Genomic DNA, 15,709 nt, shown 5'->3' with positions numbered 1-15,709 from the left:
CTGCCTCCAGGCCCCTGATGACATTAACCTTTGCTCGGGCTGTCCCTAGATCGGGTAACCCCTTCCTTTCTCACTTCCCATTGAGACTCAGAGAAAATAGCATGGGCTCCAGAGGGAGTCCTGAGTTCAAATCCTCGTTCTTGCCACAGGATCACTGAAGGACTTTAGCCTTGTCACCTCACCTCAGTTTCCTCATCTGCAATGGGGGGCTGTGCAGATCAAAGGGGGCAATGCCCCGCCCAGGGTCTAACACGCTAGCAGCTCAGTTATAACCACAAGAGAGGGCTTGTCACGTTCTCTCTGACAGCCTTGCCTTCCATCTCAAACCCCCCTCACAGGCTCAGACACAACGGCCCGGACGAACCAGTGTCTGCCACCACACTACCCACAGGGCTTGTCTCCCCCGAGCTGAACCCGCCACATGGGCCTGCTGAGTCAGACTAAGACCCTCCCTCCATCCTGTCAGCCACCACTGTCTGCCCCCTCAACCCCCTGTCTCCCCCACCACACTCAATACACATTTTCACAGCACTATTTCCGCTTGAGCAAACTGAGGCCCAGGGTGCATGCATTGCCCAAATTTATACAAGGAGCCAGCTTGCAGACCACCCAACAAGGCCTCGGGGGAGGTCCTGCTTCGGGGGCGTCCACAGAGCGCCTGTCCCATGGAACAGCTTATCCCTCGGCCCACCCACCTCGGTGTTTCCCATGGGAGCCTCAGCGTGTCAGCCCCAGATCTGTCACCCAAGCCCCTCGTCCTGCCTCACCCTTCATGGTCTGCCTACAACAGCCAACAGGTCTTGAGCACTGCGTGTGTGCCAGGCACTGTGATAACTGCTTGTGGATTTTCTGATTTTCCTCCTAAGTATTTCTCATGAGTGCCTCCTCCTCCCCATGCTCACCGCCCCAGCACCCCGGGACTGAACCAAGGCAGCAGTGTCCACACTGGCTTCTCTGCCTCTTTTCTCCAGGACTCCACCTTCCACCCAACACACAAGTTTCTGTCACTACCCCATTCCACACCTGCTGGGGCTTCCCACTGCCCTTAGGGTGAAGTCCAAGTTCCCTCAACATGGCCGCTCACATAACCTTCATACACACCCTACAACCAACCTCCCAGAGACGGTCGGAGATGCTGGGTTCCCACATGGACGGCACTCCCTACCTGGCTTGCCCACAAACACTGCACTTGTTACATTTACTTCTAACTGAAACGCCCTTTCCCACTCCCCCATGTGTGAGACAGAAGCATCCTGCCCTGGGCTCTCCACCTGGGGCTGGAGGGGTCACTGTGTGCGTGCGCGGTGGCCTGCTTTCTTTTCACTCAGGGGCCCCAGTACAGGGAAGGTGCTGCCTTCACCCCCAAGGCCCAGTCTGTCCCAGTTGTGGGGGGAACAGGCAACGTCAGAGCAGAAGCCGTCTGCTCCCACTCAAGCCTCACCCTGCAACTTTCTTAAACCAATTCCTCACACCCACATCTTTCTCCTGCACAGAAAGCCCCCATCCCCCACCAGTCTGTACTTGCTAAAGACCTCCCCCATCCTCAGGGCCACCTCAGACACCGGTCCCCTCCCCACAATTATCACACACATGCACATAGGTCTGGGGTTGTGCCCCAGGCGGAGCTGGGTCTGATGCCATTCGCTCTCAACCCCCAGCCCCCCAGCAGGGCCCAGCGAGACCACCGGCGTCCACCTGAAGGCTGCAGGACAGCCCAGCAGGCCCTGGATTCTGGCTCCTTCACCACTGTACGGTTTTATAAGCTGATACAAGGGATGTAGACTCAGTCTCTGACCCCAAGAGGAGAAATGAGGGGCTGTGGTCACAGAACGAATCAAGGGTGAAGACTGATGTGGGGATAGCAGGCCATTCGGTAGCAGAGTGAGATGGGGGTACGGGCAGCTGCAGGTTTTCAGTGTGTCTGCGTCTCTGCGCCTAACTCTAAACTGCCCTCAATGGATGCTATTTCATCTGCTCCCCTGGATGAGAAGAGGACATGACCACAGTGGGTGGCCTGGGAAGGGTGGAAGGTGAAGCTCGGGCCAGAACAGTTCTGGATTCTCCCTAGCCTAGGGAAGCCCAGCCAGGCGCAGGATCAGGGTCAGTCTAAGGGGCTTCCTCCCACTCTCCCCAGCACCTTCTTGTTACTTCCTCACTTTCCCTCATCCTCAAGGCTCAGCGCTAGTCTCACTTCCTCCAACAAGTTCTCCAGGATTGGTCCATTTGTCTCACGGCCTCATACCTTGGAACAAAACTCACAGTTTCATGTCTCCCACCCAGACTGGAGCTGCCGGGGCCCTGCTCCCACACACTTCCCATAACTTAGCAAAGCTGCAAGCTAAGCGACTGCATTGCAAGCCTGCTCTGCTCTGTCTTAGTCTCTGCTGTCCATCAGCTGGGAGAGTGCCGAGGCCTCAGAAAGGGGTTTGATAAATGTCACCTGGATTGACATTTCTGAGAAACGTGCTGGGGTAATGACGGCCGGTCATTCCAGAGGCCACGGGAAACAGACAAGCAGGAGACAAGTGACACCGGGGTGAGAGTTCCAGGCCATGGGGTATTCTAGAGCCGGAAGGCAGGACAGAGACCTAGGCTGCAGCCCCCTTTCCATTATTAATAATACTTGTAACCCTGCACAGTCACTGCCCCTCTCTGGGCCTCAGTCACCTCCTCTGGACTGGGAGGGCGTGCACCAGTCTCAGCATCTTCTCCAGGCATTCTTGGTGATGGGGATCAAAGCCATAGGACACAAAACACTTGAGACCCTCTCCAAACCTGATATGTAACTGAAAATAAAGGTAAGTCTAAACTATAGAATAAGGAAAAGAAAGTTCAACCAAGTTCAGACATTTCCATGATGGCTATTTTGATGTTTTTGAAGTATCATATACTAAACTGTGTCCCAAAATATATGCTTTGCTGGTACCCGGCACGTTTGGCCTGCCTCTTGATGATCAGGCCCCATGGTGGATACTAATCCTGAGTCCCCTTCCAGCACGGACTCAACACCGAGACACTGGGGCTCACTTACAAGCTCTGGCCCATCCTTCAGGGAGGACTCAGGCCCCCAGGAGCCTTGAAACATGTCCATCTTACTGTTCTGTCAAGCTTCTGAGCACAGCAGGAGACCCCAGGAAGCCTGCCCAGATCATGGAGCAGGACCACCCTGGCCTGAGGGTGATCTGAGCAGTCCCCAGGGGCTGGCTGACCATGCTCCATCCCAAACCTGGGGCCCTGTGGGCAGGGGTGGGCTCAGGGCTTGGCTTGCCCCAAGTGGCTTCCATGGGAGGTTTAAAGACCAAAATGGGACCTCTTCCCCCACCCGCCACAGAGATTCTCATATTGGCCCCAACATCAGAACAGGAAGCAGGCTCTCCGAATGCATTCACTCACTACAGACACACACTTCCACGGTCTCTCATCAACACTCACATTCGCACAGGGACCTCACCCTCATCACCTGAACCCCTGGTCTGTAGAAGGGAGCTCTGCTGGGGGAAGTGGGGTGATTGTCAACCTCTGAGAACAAACTCTGCAGAGACCTGAGGACCTGCCCAGAGTGGGTGCCTTGGGGAGAGGGCCCAGGGTGGGCAGGGGAGGCTGGCAGAAGGAACAGGGTGGCAGAGCTCTGGAGTCTGAAGCCGCAGGCTGTCAGTGCTGTCAAGAGCATCAAAGGCCCTTCTGAGGAAGCCTGGGGACCTGACCCGACCCGCCCAGCAAGAGTATCTCCCTGGGGACATTCCCACACCTTTTCTGACCTCTGGCTCTGACACAGACAGACAGACAAAGGCTGTGCTGAGGGCATGGCAGACTCCCAGGGCAGGGGTGAGGCTGACTTACTGGTCACGTAGAGCAGAGTGTGGAAGAGCCACATCCTAGCTGGAGCAGAGGCAGCGTCGCCTGCTCAGCTCCCCCACTCAGCTGGGGCAGCCAGGAGGCGGGGACAGAGGCACACACACGCAAGGACCCACAGACAGGCAGGCCTTTCAAGACAGACGCTCCCACTCTACACAGCTGGCGGCGTGGCTTCCTCAGCCCTTGTGGGCTGGGTCCTGGGAGCTTAGACACCGTCAACCCTGTCCGTCACCCACACTTGGAAGGGGAAGCGGTGCGGCCTGGGAACACAGCTCTGGGTGTCCTCGGTGCAGACGTCCCAGGTGAGGGAGCAGCAGTAACCCGGCCGTTGTTCATCGTCCATGGGAGTCCCAGTCCCCTGCTCCAGGCCCAGCACCCAGTTGCCTCAGCAGTGAGAATGGGTCCCTCCTCCCACAGGAAATGCCCCTGTGGGAGAAACTAGGCTCCTGCACCTGGCCCTGCACTCATAACCTTGAGGCTGTGGAGGGCCCCATGAATGAAATCGCTTCCTCAATTCAGCTTTGGCTGCATTCTCTTTAAAACCTTGGCTGCAGCACTGCAATGCCAGAACTAATTTAATAGCGCTCTGAGCTACCAGAACAACGGAAGAAGTAAAATTCCATAAAAATTTCAGCATACCTCTGATGCAAACTGCCAACGGTCTGCAGTCATACTTAAATGCTAAAGTCGCTGTGTGACCAGGTCTGTCACAGAAGGAAGCTGCTCTCACACCTGTCCCAGGCTGTCACCGTGCAGAGCCGTGCTGTCCCAGAGCTCTGCCATCATGTTCCAGACCTACACTGTCCAGCACGGTGGTCACGAGCCACAGGTGGCCATGGAGACCTGGACATATCACCAATGCAACTGAGGAACTCAATTTTAAATTTTATTTAATTATTTTACATTAAAAAAGGCAGGGGGCTCTAGGTCTCTCTCACAGGAAGACTGTGAGTCCAGGGAGAGCACTTTGCAGTGTTCATGTGTTAAAACACAGCAGACAAATATGTTGACTAAATGACTAGGGGAAAACCAATTTTATTTTGTTTCTCACATTAAAAGCTTGCTTGGCCTAAGTTTTGTCAAGATCGATGACACTTAAAACATTTCTGCACTGTCCGCTTTGGTTTGACAAAGTACCTACAGGTAGTAAGCGAGTTCCCAATGTTACAGTTGTTTGAACAGATAACAATTCACCATTTTCCACACTATGTATCCAATAAGGAAGTTAAACAGCTGAGAAAGCAAAGCTCCAGTCTGATGATTTGCCTCCCAGATCACCATGATGACCATTCCAAGTCGGCTTACCCTTGTCACAGGCCAGCCCTGTCTACCCTGCCCCACTCCAGAGCTCAGTGACTCTCCTCCCCACACCTGTTCAGTGTCAGGGGCACTTGGCAGAGTGACCAGGAGATTCTTTTCCCACCACTGGCCCAGAGGGGCAAGAAAGTAGCCCCAAGCCACAGAGCAGATCAGCAGGACAGGCTAGAACCCAGGACTGCAGCTCGCGGGAGATTTCTGAGAGAAGCAGGATTTGGTGTTTGGAGTGCGAACTTCAGGACATCTCAGGATGACTGGATGCTGGACCAGGCACATGGCCAGTTTCTGCATCTTTGGAGATGTCTAGAATGAGGACTCATCCTGCATCCATCTAGGATGTGTTTATCCAAGCTTGCTGGTGCCAGTATGGCAGACCCCTAATCCTGAGCACATACAGGGGCCTCTCAAGCTTGTCTGACAGTAACTGCTGTCCCTGCAAGCCCAGACTTAAGGTCCCAAGGGCCAGGCTGTGCTATGTACAAGGCTGGGTGTTCAACAAATGCATACATATCCAAAAAGGAATTTGAAAATGACTTCAGAAGTTTTGACTTTAAACAAATGTTAAGGGACCAACTGAAGGGACATTCTACAACATAAATGGACTAAACTCTTTAAAAAACATATCATAAAAGACAAAGAAAGGCTAAGGAATTGTTCCAGATTAAAGGAGACTAAATGTAGTGTGTGTTCCTGGATGGGATCCTAGACTAGAAAAAAAAATGCTTTAAAAAACATTATTGGTTCAGTAAAATATAATATCATTGATGGGAATGTTAACCAGAAATTCAAGTCTCTGGTTATGGCCAAAAAAATTGACTGTGGAGAGTTACATGGAGGGCATCAAATCTAGCTGTTATTTATTTTCATTAAAAACAGGAAATAAAAGTAAAGTTATAAGGTTAAGATATAAGTTATAAGGTTAAGATATAGGGTTATCTTAACCTTATATCCCAAAACATTATTGGGATAGTTGGCAAAACTGAAACATGAATTATAGATTAGATACTACTGATTAGATAAAATTATATATTTCCTGAATTTGATAACTATACTATGGTCTAATGAGAGAATGTCCTTGTTCTTAGGAAATGTACACTGAAATATTTAGGGGACATAACATATGCAAGTAACTTTCAAATAGTTTATGGTTCAGAGAGAGGAAAGGAGGGGCGGGGACGAGGGAAAGAATAAATGATAAAATGCGGCAAAATGTTCTTTATTCTACCCTTGAAACTTTTCTGTAATTTCAAACTAAAGTTTTAAAAGTTATGGGATGAAGAGCCGTGTTGAGCATGAAAATAAAAGGACTAACTGCTCTGACTTGAGAGTGAGTCTAAAGCGCTGCTACCCGTGCCCACCAGTGAGTGGGAGGTGTTCCCACAGCCCTGCCCCTCAGCCTCCACACCCGAAAACGTTTCTAATTACCCACTTGCCTTCTGAGTCTTAGGAAGCTGGCAAGAGGGAATGTGGAAGTGAGGACATTACTGACACTAGAGCCTGGAGCAAGCGCTGCAGTGAAGGAGAGTTGGCAAAGGGGAGCTAAGACCGAAGAGCAGTAGTAATCACCACCACTGAGTGAATGCTCAGGCTGGAGTGCCAGGCTCTGTGCAAGGGCCTTCCATGCAAGCCCTCATCCGATCCTCACGGTCACCCTGCCACGTTATCCCCATTCCACAGAGGCGGCGGCCGGCTCAGAGGCAGTCGTTAAGGAATTTGCCCAAAGCCATAGGCTAGTGGCAGACTTGAAACTCAAACAAGTCGGTCTCCTCCCGAACCGGAACTTGGAACCACTACAAACCCCAGTGCCTTCAGATCCATGGGTCTAAATCCCTCCCAGTTCACGAGCTATTAAAAAGCAGGGACCTGGGCCAGCCGAGTGGCGCGTTGGTTAGGAGTTGGCTTGGGATGCCAGCTCTGAGCAGCAGGGTCCTGGTTCAGATCCCACATGGGCCAGTGATGCCGCGCCCTCTACAGCTAAGATGGTGAACAACAGCTCGACCTGGAGCTGGGCTGCTGCCGTGAGGCGCCGGCTACAGTATAGGCTGCAGTGGGGCTGGCCGGCAGCTGGCGTGCGCTTTCGTGAGCTGCCGTGAGCAGCCATCCAATGGCTGGCAAGTGACTGCCTCACCCAGGAGGAGCACAATGATAATACCAACATGGGCCAGTGAAGCAACATCTTCCACAACTAGACTGAAGAACAAAAAGGGCAGCAACTTGTCTGTTCCCCTCCCCCAACTCCCCAATAAAATCTTAAAAAAAAAAAAAAGCAGAGACCTCATTCCACAAACAATATACTGGCATCCTTGCATCACTAGGTGCTGTGGACTGAACTGTGTCCTCTCCCCCAATTAATCTGTTGATGCCATAAGCCCCAATGTAACTATATTTGGAGATAGGGCCTTTAGGAGATAAGGTCATCAAGGTAGGGCCCTAATCCTAGAGTAGGGGTAGGCAAACTTTTGAGACGGAAGAGACGCCAGGGGTCGGCAAACTGTGGCTCACGAGCCACATGCGGCTCTTTGGGCACGTGCACGTGGCTCTGAAGTAAAATTGAAAATGAAAATAAAACTATCATAGTTTCATTTATATTATTTTAAATTTTCCTTATTTGTAAAAATATATTTATGGCTTTCAAATAAGTTTTAAATTGTTGTGAGGGACAGGGTTGGCTCTTCCAGAGGTTGGCAAACTTTTGAGACGGAACATACCCAAAGAGCCACGTGTGGCTCGCGACCCACAGCTTGCAGACCCGTCCTAGAGGCTTGGTGGTCTTACAAGACGGATATCTCTCCATGTGCACGCGCCAAGGAAAGGCCATATGAGCACAGTGTGAAGATGGCTGCCTGCAAGCCAGGAAGAGGTCTCACCAGAGCCCTACTATGAACTTCTGAACTTGGATTTCTAGTCTCTAAAATGTGAGGAAATAAATTTGTTGTTTAAGTCACCCAGTCAATGGCAGTCCAAGCTGACTCCTACTGACTAATATACTGGGATACCTCCTAAAAAAGCTCCCAAATAAACCAGTGAAGTGTGCGTGCACGCACGTGTGTGCATACGTGCGTGCGTGTGTGTGTGTGTGTGTGTGTGTGTGTGTGTGTGTCGGGCAAGGGGGCCTTCGTGGGGAGGGAGCAAAGGCGAGGATCCTTATGTCCTTCCGAGGGGCTGGAGGAGGGGAGTGTAGCATTGGGTCATGGAACCAAGGGTCCAAGGCTTGGCCTCTGGCTTGGCCCTACCCCTTTTCCTGTCCAGCTTACAGTCCTGATGCTCCTTGGGAAAGCACAGCAAAGATCCCAGAACTCACGTTAACACTAAAAGGAAACGAGATCATCTCAGTCAAGCCCTTCATTTGACAGGGAAACTGAGGTCCAGGCAGGTGAAGGGACTCGCTCAGTCTTTTCCTGTTTGTACGTGTGACAGAGTGAATTCCCAGCCCCCATTCCATCTGATCCTCTGCGAAAGACACTCTACCTAAAAGTGCTGCCGCCTGCTCATAGGCTCTCTGAGGAACCCTGACCAAAGACAAGAAGGGACGCATCACGGGACTAAACACACAGCAACCCCAGGAAGGGACGGGAAGGCCGTGTCTCTGCTCCTGCCAATTGTGCGGGCCTCTTGCCCTCGGGAACCTACACTGGACAAGGACAGGCGTGGGCAGTCTGAGGTAAGCACAAGTCTTAACTACTGAAAAATCTGGCCATCCAGGAAGGGCCTCCAGAATTGCTCAAACAAAAACAAATAAGGACCCCAGGGCAGAGTATTGATTTTGGTAGGTTAAATACTACCCATACTCTAGTTTTATTTATAGCACAGCAAAGTCCCACTTCAATGCCTCATAACTATTTGAAATAGGCTTTTGAGCCAGCATTTCCCTAAACGCGCCAAGGAACATCAGTTTTGTGAAATGTTCATAAATTTCATTTTAAGAAATGCTACAGTAAATATTCAAATAACGTACAGCAAATAATGTACAGTTCCTTGTTAGCATAGCCAATTATGCCAACCTACTATAGGAATGCCTGAATTGACAATGCAAACAAAGGAGCACTGAATAAATAATGACTAAAAAAAAAAAAGCTACAGTATTGTTTCTTCTCAGATTTATTTTATAAACATGTAAGAAAAATTCCTAGGTATCGGTGGTCCGGTCATACAATAACAATCAGCCCTGAAGCAAGTGTGCTACTCTCATGATTATAAAAACACCACTGTCCTTTTAGTTCTTAAAAGAAGTGGCTTAACTTCTAATTTACTTCTTGTTATATAAGGTTTCGAAGCAAATAATTACACATCAAACTTATGTGTGCAGCGATTAAGCCATGAAGCCATGATTTGCTGTTAACTGGAATCCACAGTGCCTGCTAGCATTTCACCATAACTAAGAATGCTCCGTGTGCCAGTTGGGATGCTGCCGTATGCGAAAGAGCTGCTGCCGGGAAACAGTTCCGTTTCCTTCTCTGGACTGCCATCACTTTCCTCACCAATAGGACCACAGGCTGAACTGGCCTAGCGGGTCCCTCTCTGAGGGCTCTCATCCACCTGTCAACTTCCTCTCCTGCTCTCTTGGGGCAGATGAATGAACGCCTTCTAAAAACTATTCTGAACTATCTACGTGATTCTCTAGCAAATTCTGTATAGAGCTGGGTGAGCTTTAGCTCAGATACAGCCAGACCACCAAAATTCGAATTTTATTGAGGCCTTATTAATGAGATATTTTTTTCTTATACAAGTACAGTATATGCACTTCTGATTAATCTTCCTCCTTCTGAATCTGGTGGTCTCAGCTAGAAGCAGACTAGCCTGTAGACAAAAGTGCCACATCTGGGTTGGGTTACCACAATTCATTCCGTTACCAAACACTTTTTAAGCACCACTTACTCTGGGACTGGCGTGGTGGGGGGATAGAGAAATAACATGAAGACACCTGCTCATTAGGAGCTCACAGGCTAGCAGGGAAAATAAAACGGGAAAACCAAGTGTTGTTTGTACAAAGTAGAAAAGCAAGGCCCAGCCTGTGGGAGGACCCCGGGGCCTCAGAAGATGGAACTGCTCCTGCAGCTGAGGATTTACACATTCATCACGTCTATGGGGGCCTACCTGGTGCCAGGCATGGTACTAGGACTGGGGAAACCCCAGGGGAAGCCAGGCATGGTACCTGCTCTCATGGAGCTTACAGTCTAGCAAAGACAAAGCAGGAACAGGGAGTTACAATCCAGTGTGAAGGTGTGCTGGCTTGGGAGAGTACAGACATTTGGTACTTCGCACACACCTCATTTAGGCAAACACAATGGTATTTGAGGGAAAAAAAAAGAAAATGGAAAATAACTTGAGGTCATTTGAGTCATTCCACCTGCCCCTCCACTCACTGAGCAGGTAGACAGGAGGGCCTGAGGCGAGCTCACGCCTCTATGGTCCCTGGGGCCTGTTTCAGTTCCCAAGAGCCTCTTTAAAAGTGAGCTTCTCGCCTGAGTGTGATTCTCACGCCTAAAAATAAGTATGTTTTACACAACATGGCCCTAATATTGCAGACCAACACTTTCCCTGGTGCTCAACAACAAAAAAAACCCGTGATCTGTTCCCACAGGGCAGGAACCAGCTGTGCGCACAATGGACCTTGTGATGCTGGTCTTCAACGTGGCACTTTCCTCAGGGTTTCCTAGAGGAATTGTGATTACTCCATTTTTATCTTAGACATGACTTTATAGCCTAACCCTGGAATGAGCCGAGACTCCTACGTGGCAGCACCACGGGACACAAAACAGGGGTCCGTAACCTGGCTCTGGAAGTTGGGGGCAGCCTCATGGAGGGGTCTCTATGTCCTTGAGGATGAGGGAAAAGAGAAGGCGAGGCAGGAGGGGGAGAAGACCATGCAGCTTGTCACCAGCAGGGAGCAGACTGTGAAAGGCTGGTGAGACCACGATGGGTCCGGGGAGCTGGTTAGCAGAGGGCAGTAGAGGATGAGGCAAACAGGCCAGAGATACTGCCAGAGACTCTATCCTGACCAGCCTTAGGAGCTATGAAAGGAGTCTGGTATTTATTCCAAGGGCAATGGTGGAGCTTTGGAAAGGTTTTAAGGAGAGAAATAACAGGAATGACATTCTTACAAAAGTTCATCCTGAAGCACATGAAAAGATGGCCAACATCATTAGTCATCAGGAAAATGCAAAGCAAAACTTGAGACACCAGTTCACATCAGAAAACAACAAGTGTTGACATGGACATGGAAAAATCGGAACTCCCATACATGGCTCGCGGGAAATGAACAATGAAGCAGCCACGTGGGAAAACAGTCTGGCAGTTCTTCAAAAGGTTCAAGATCGAGTTACAATACAACCCAGCAATTCCTCTCCTAGGTATATAACCCAAGAGTGATGACAACATATGTCCACATAAAAACCTGTATGTAAACGTTCATAGCAGCATTATTTGTAACAGCCATAAGGTAGAAACAACCCAAATGTCCATTAACTGGTGAATGGATCAAGAAAATGCGGTACAGCCCAGAGTGGCCTATTATTCAGCAATAGAAAGAAATGAAGTACCAGCACAAGTTACAACACGGATGAACCTTAAAAACATGCTTAGTGAAAGAAGCCAGTCGAAACAGCCACAAAGTGTATGATTCCATTCACATGAATTGTTCTGAATAGGCAAATTCATAGACAGAAATAGTTAGTGGTTATCACGGGGAAGAAGGAATGAGGAGTGACTGCTAATGGGGAGAGGGTTTCTTTTTCATGATGAAAATGTTTTAAAATTGATTATGAAGTGATGGTTGCACTTCTGTGTGAATATACTAAAGGCCACTGAAGCGTACACTTTAAATGGGTGGATTGTATGGTATAAAAATTGTCTCTCAATAAAGCCGCTAACGACACGAGCTCATGCTGGCTGCAGTGTGCAGAGCGGAGGCGAGATGGGGCAGAGGCCGGGACAGAGGCTGCTACAGGGATGGAGCGGAAGAAGGCAGTGGTTGAACCAAGGAGACGGGACTCGTGGGAGGTCAGGTGAGGAGACTGTATCTTGTGGCGGGCTCCACAAGTTCTGCTGGGTAGCCGGTACCTCTCCTGAGAGGTAGAGTGGGAAACAGAAATGAGGTATCTAAGTATTCTCAAGCAGCAAAAATGTATTTAAAATCTTGCACATGTAAAGACTAAGAGGAATACAGAAAAGCACGGAGCCCTGCTGCCCAAGGTAAAGGCCCATGGAGCTGCCTGCCAGGGGACCGTCCTGTTCATTCTCACACCCAAACTCCAAAGAAAGGGCCTGGGCATTCAGGGCCCGCGTACAATGTTGCAAAAGCTGAGAGCCCGAGTGCAGGCTGGAGATCAAGAGAGGCTGAGGCCAATAACTTGGAAACTAAATCTTGGAAGATACTTTTGTGGGTTCTGTGTGTTTGTGAGAATTGCCAGGCTGCGAAGGCATTTTTCTTGGTTAGATCAAAGACCCAGTTTTGATAACACACCACCATCCTTCCAGAAAGTCTTCCCGGATCTCTAGGAGGAGACTTGTGAGAGCTAAAAGGCCATGGGACAGATGGGCCTGAACTACTGCTGGGAAAGGGCCATGACTGGGGAACACAAAGGGAAGTCTAAGAGGGGGCACTTTCTAAACACTCAGAGACCACAAAGACGTCTCTGTCCCACCCAGAGAATGGAACAGGGTGGGGGTTAAGTCCCTGTCCACAGCCTCACACACACCCTCAACACCTGCAACAGAAACCAGTGCTAGCCAACCCACGGCAGCCATAGCTGTGGGAAAGAGTCAAACAGACCGCTGAGATGCACCAACAAAGCCAGAAGCTCTGCTATCAGCCCATTCATTTGCGAGATCGGGAAACCGAGGCCCAAACCCATGGAGCAGAGCCAGAGGTTGGCATCCAGGTCTCTCTCAGGGCGTCATACTGTTCACTCAACCAACTCCTCAAACTCTGGCCCCTCCTCACAAACCTGTGCTTCGCAGAGCAAGAGGAGCTGAGAAATCTCAGAAACCTTAGGGCTCAACTGGCAGAGAAACCGAAGCCATCTCTTTCCTAGAATCCTATTAGGAAGCTGAAACTTATCATGGTGACACGCTCTAATTTTTCTCGAGGGAGGGAAAAAAGCAGGTCAACTAACAAAACAGGGACAATACAGTTTTTGTTGCAGCTCTTGAGTGTCACAGCCCTTTATTACCATCAGCGTTCTGCGTTCACTGGCACCTCAGTGCCATCAGCTATCCACGTGACCCATTATTAGCTTTATTAGCTCAGATACAAGGAAAGCTGTCTGGAATCCCTGGCTGCACTGGGTGCTGAAATACTCCAGACAGGTGAGGAGCTGATACCACGGAAGGGACACAGGCTTCCGATCTCTAACTCCCAAGTTCTAGTGAACTGAAGTGAAACACAGTTTTTAAGCCTGCAGAAGGACGCAAACATTAACTACTTCAAAATAAAAATCAGACAGGAAAACAAAGGAATCTGGCCTTTTTGTGGTAAAATCATCTGAAAGGAGTTTAGAAGTAAACGAACTAAAATTTCTGTAACTATTACCTCATTTGCCAGTTTTGAAGATGTCTTCAGGTGCCAGAACTTGGAGACAGAATAAATATCAATGTATTACTTTTAAAGTGATAATGAACAACAGAACCCCATCTCGGATGGACGGGTTTTTTCCTACAGTGGACAAAAAGCAAGTTGAATTCTATGTACAACAGACAAGACTATACAATTAGTATCATTTAAAAATAATGAGACTCCTCTCTTTGCCTTCTTCCAAAGTATATAATATATATTTAACAGCACAGAAGACACCACTTGAGCTTTCCCTATAGTCAACAGGAAGTATTTTCACATATAAAAATTAAAAATTTAAACTTTTAAATCATTAATATTTTTTAAACATAATACAGACTTACAAATTGTTCAACATTAACCCATGACCCCGCCCCTAGCACAAAAAATCCACCCCAAATCCAGAAGTCACAGTTTTTTGTTCCTAAAAATCCCACAGCACTGAACTTGATCTTCACTTCAAGCTGATTGCTAACAAGAGGCCCCTGACAGAAGTCCCCAGGGAGGAACGGAAGCACGATCGCCGCTGCTCTCTTATCTACCTGGGTGGCACTGGTGCATCTCTGAGGTCAGGTCCATGAGATTCGGCCCCCACACTAGGGTCCTGGAAGGGTGAGCTGGCAGCTTCCCTCATCTTCCCCCTCGGAGGCTGTCCAATAAGCACCTGGGAATTGACTTTTCTTGGGAAAAGGGTGCTGGTAACAGCTGTCAGGGCCAAGGCAATAGTGAGAAGTTCAGTTCTCTGCTCTTTGGATGAACTGTGTAAAACATTTCTTTTAAAAGACACAATGTTAAAAATATTAAGAAAAAACGTCTACAAAATCTGGAGGGCTGCCTTTTTCTCAAAGGGTAAAGCTTGCGGGGTGGTAGGAAAAGAATCGAGGGCCCAGAACTATGACTCTGCAGCAAAAGATAGATAGATGCCCTTCAAAACACGTCACATTCTTAAGATGTCTTGCTGAAGTAGCAAGAGCTGAGGGTGACTGTATGTGTAAGAGTGGGAGGGGTGCCAACTCCTGCAGGGGGGGTTCCTACTGTGCACCCCGCCTGCGCAAGAATGTCAGGCTTTAAGGCAGCCGCCAGCGGCCCCAAGGGCATCAGGACTCTGCCTCTGAACCAGAGCTGCTTTCCCGACTAACTTCAATCTGGAGAGATGGTAAGTTATCTAACCGGCTCTTCTTTTGGCGAGACTGTTCTTTCTCCTTAATCAGAGCCCCCCACGCCCTTTGCAGCTCGGAGTCATCTTCCTCAGTGCCAGGAGCCCTATGATCCACTTTCTTCGTGTTCTTGTCTTTGGTCTTGGATGCAGGTCCTAAGCGAGTCCATAAATTACCTGTTTGGGTGAGAAGGCATTTTAGTCTTGGCAGTCAATGCTGGGAAGCAGGGCAGTGCTGCGGAAGCAGAGGCACTGCCCACACCTGATGAGCAATAAACACTGGGGGCGCGGAGGTCTGTGGTACTTGCAACCCTGTGCAGTCTTGGACAGATAATCTCATTTCCCTGCCTGCAAACTGAGGGATCTGGATCCAAAGGGAGATTCTCACAGCTAGGGGACATGCACCCCCCTACCCTAGGCATATCAGAACCTGGAGGATGCTGTTTATGCCACACCTGCCCCTCCCTGGTGAGACGCCCCATTCTGTGTACAGCTTCATTCTGCCAGGAGGGGACCATCCCCAGATCATTTCCAGCTATAACATCCTGCAAACTGATGGGCCTGCTACACTAAATTTTTATAGATTCTGCCTACTCTTCTTAAAAACTATACCTTACTAATATCTAATAGGAAAATGTTTTTAGAATTTCATAGTATAGCCACACTATAAGGCAATTAAAAGTTTTCCTTATAAAGAATATAACAATGATTACAATAAAACGCTGTACGAAAAAGTAGGATATGTATATGGACAAAGACTGGAATAGCATACATGAAACTAAAAACTTATTTGTGCTCAGGGGTGGGTCTTTTTGCTGTTTTCTAAATTT

At 49.0% G+C, this 15,709-nt stretch overlaps 2 protein-coding genes across 5 annotated transcripts in view; both read right to left on the bottom strand.

Annotated features, from left to right (window-relative positions):
* Positions 1–6,384, bottom strand: part of ITGAE (integrin subunit alpha E) — a 65,539-nt gene extending 59,155 nt beyond the window's left edge. The window contains exon 1 of the mRNA XM_019659817.1: positions 3,841–6,384. Within this exon, the coding sequence (XP_019515362.1) occupies positions 3,841–3,874 (34 nt within the window). The 5' untranslated portion in view covers positions 3,875–6,384. The remainder of the gene's footprint in view (positions 1–3,840) is intronic.
* Positions 6,385–13,913: 7,529 nt separating this feature from the next.
* Positions 13,914–15,709, bottom strand: part of NCBP3 (nuclear cap binding subunit 3) — a 28,777-nt gene continuing 26,981 nt past the window's right edge. For 3 of the 4 annotated variants that reach the window (XM_019659820.1, XM_019659821.1, XM_019659823.1), the window contains 2 exons: positions 14,894–15,056; positions 13,914–14,428 (listed from right to left, as the gene is read on the bottom strand). In XM_019659820.1, the coding sequence (XP_019515365.1) occupies positions 14,320–14,428; positions 14,894–15,056 (272 nt within the window). In that variant the 3' untranslated portion in view covers positions 13,914–14,319. Of the gene's footprint in view, positions 15,057–15,709 lie in introns of all 4 variants that reach the window. The other variant, XM_019659822.1, reaches the window with a different exon arrangement.

The sequence above is a fragment of the Hipposideros armiger genome, unplaced genomic scaffold (assembly GCF_001890085.2).
Source record: "Hipposideros armiger isolate ML-2016 unplaced genomic scaffold, ASM189008v1 scaffold_304, whole genome shotgun sequence".
NCBI classification, from domain to species: domain Eukaryota; kingdom Metazoa; phylum Chordata; class Mammalia; order Chiroptera; family Hipposideridae; genus Hipposideros; species Hipposideros armiger.
This window is presented reverse-complemented; position numbering and strand designations above follow the sequence as displayed.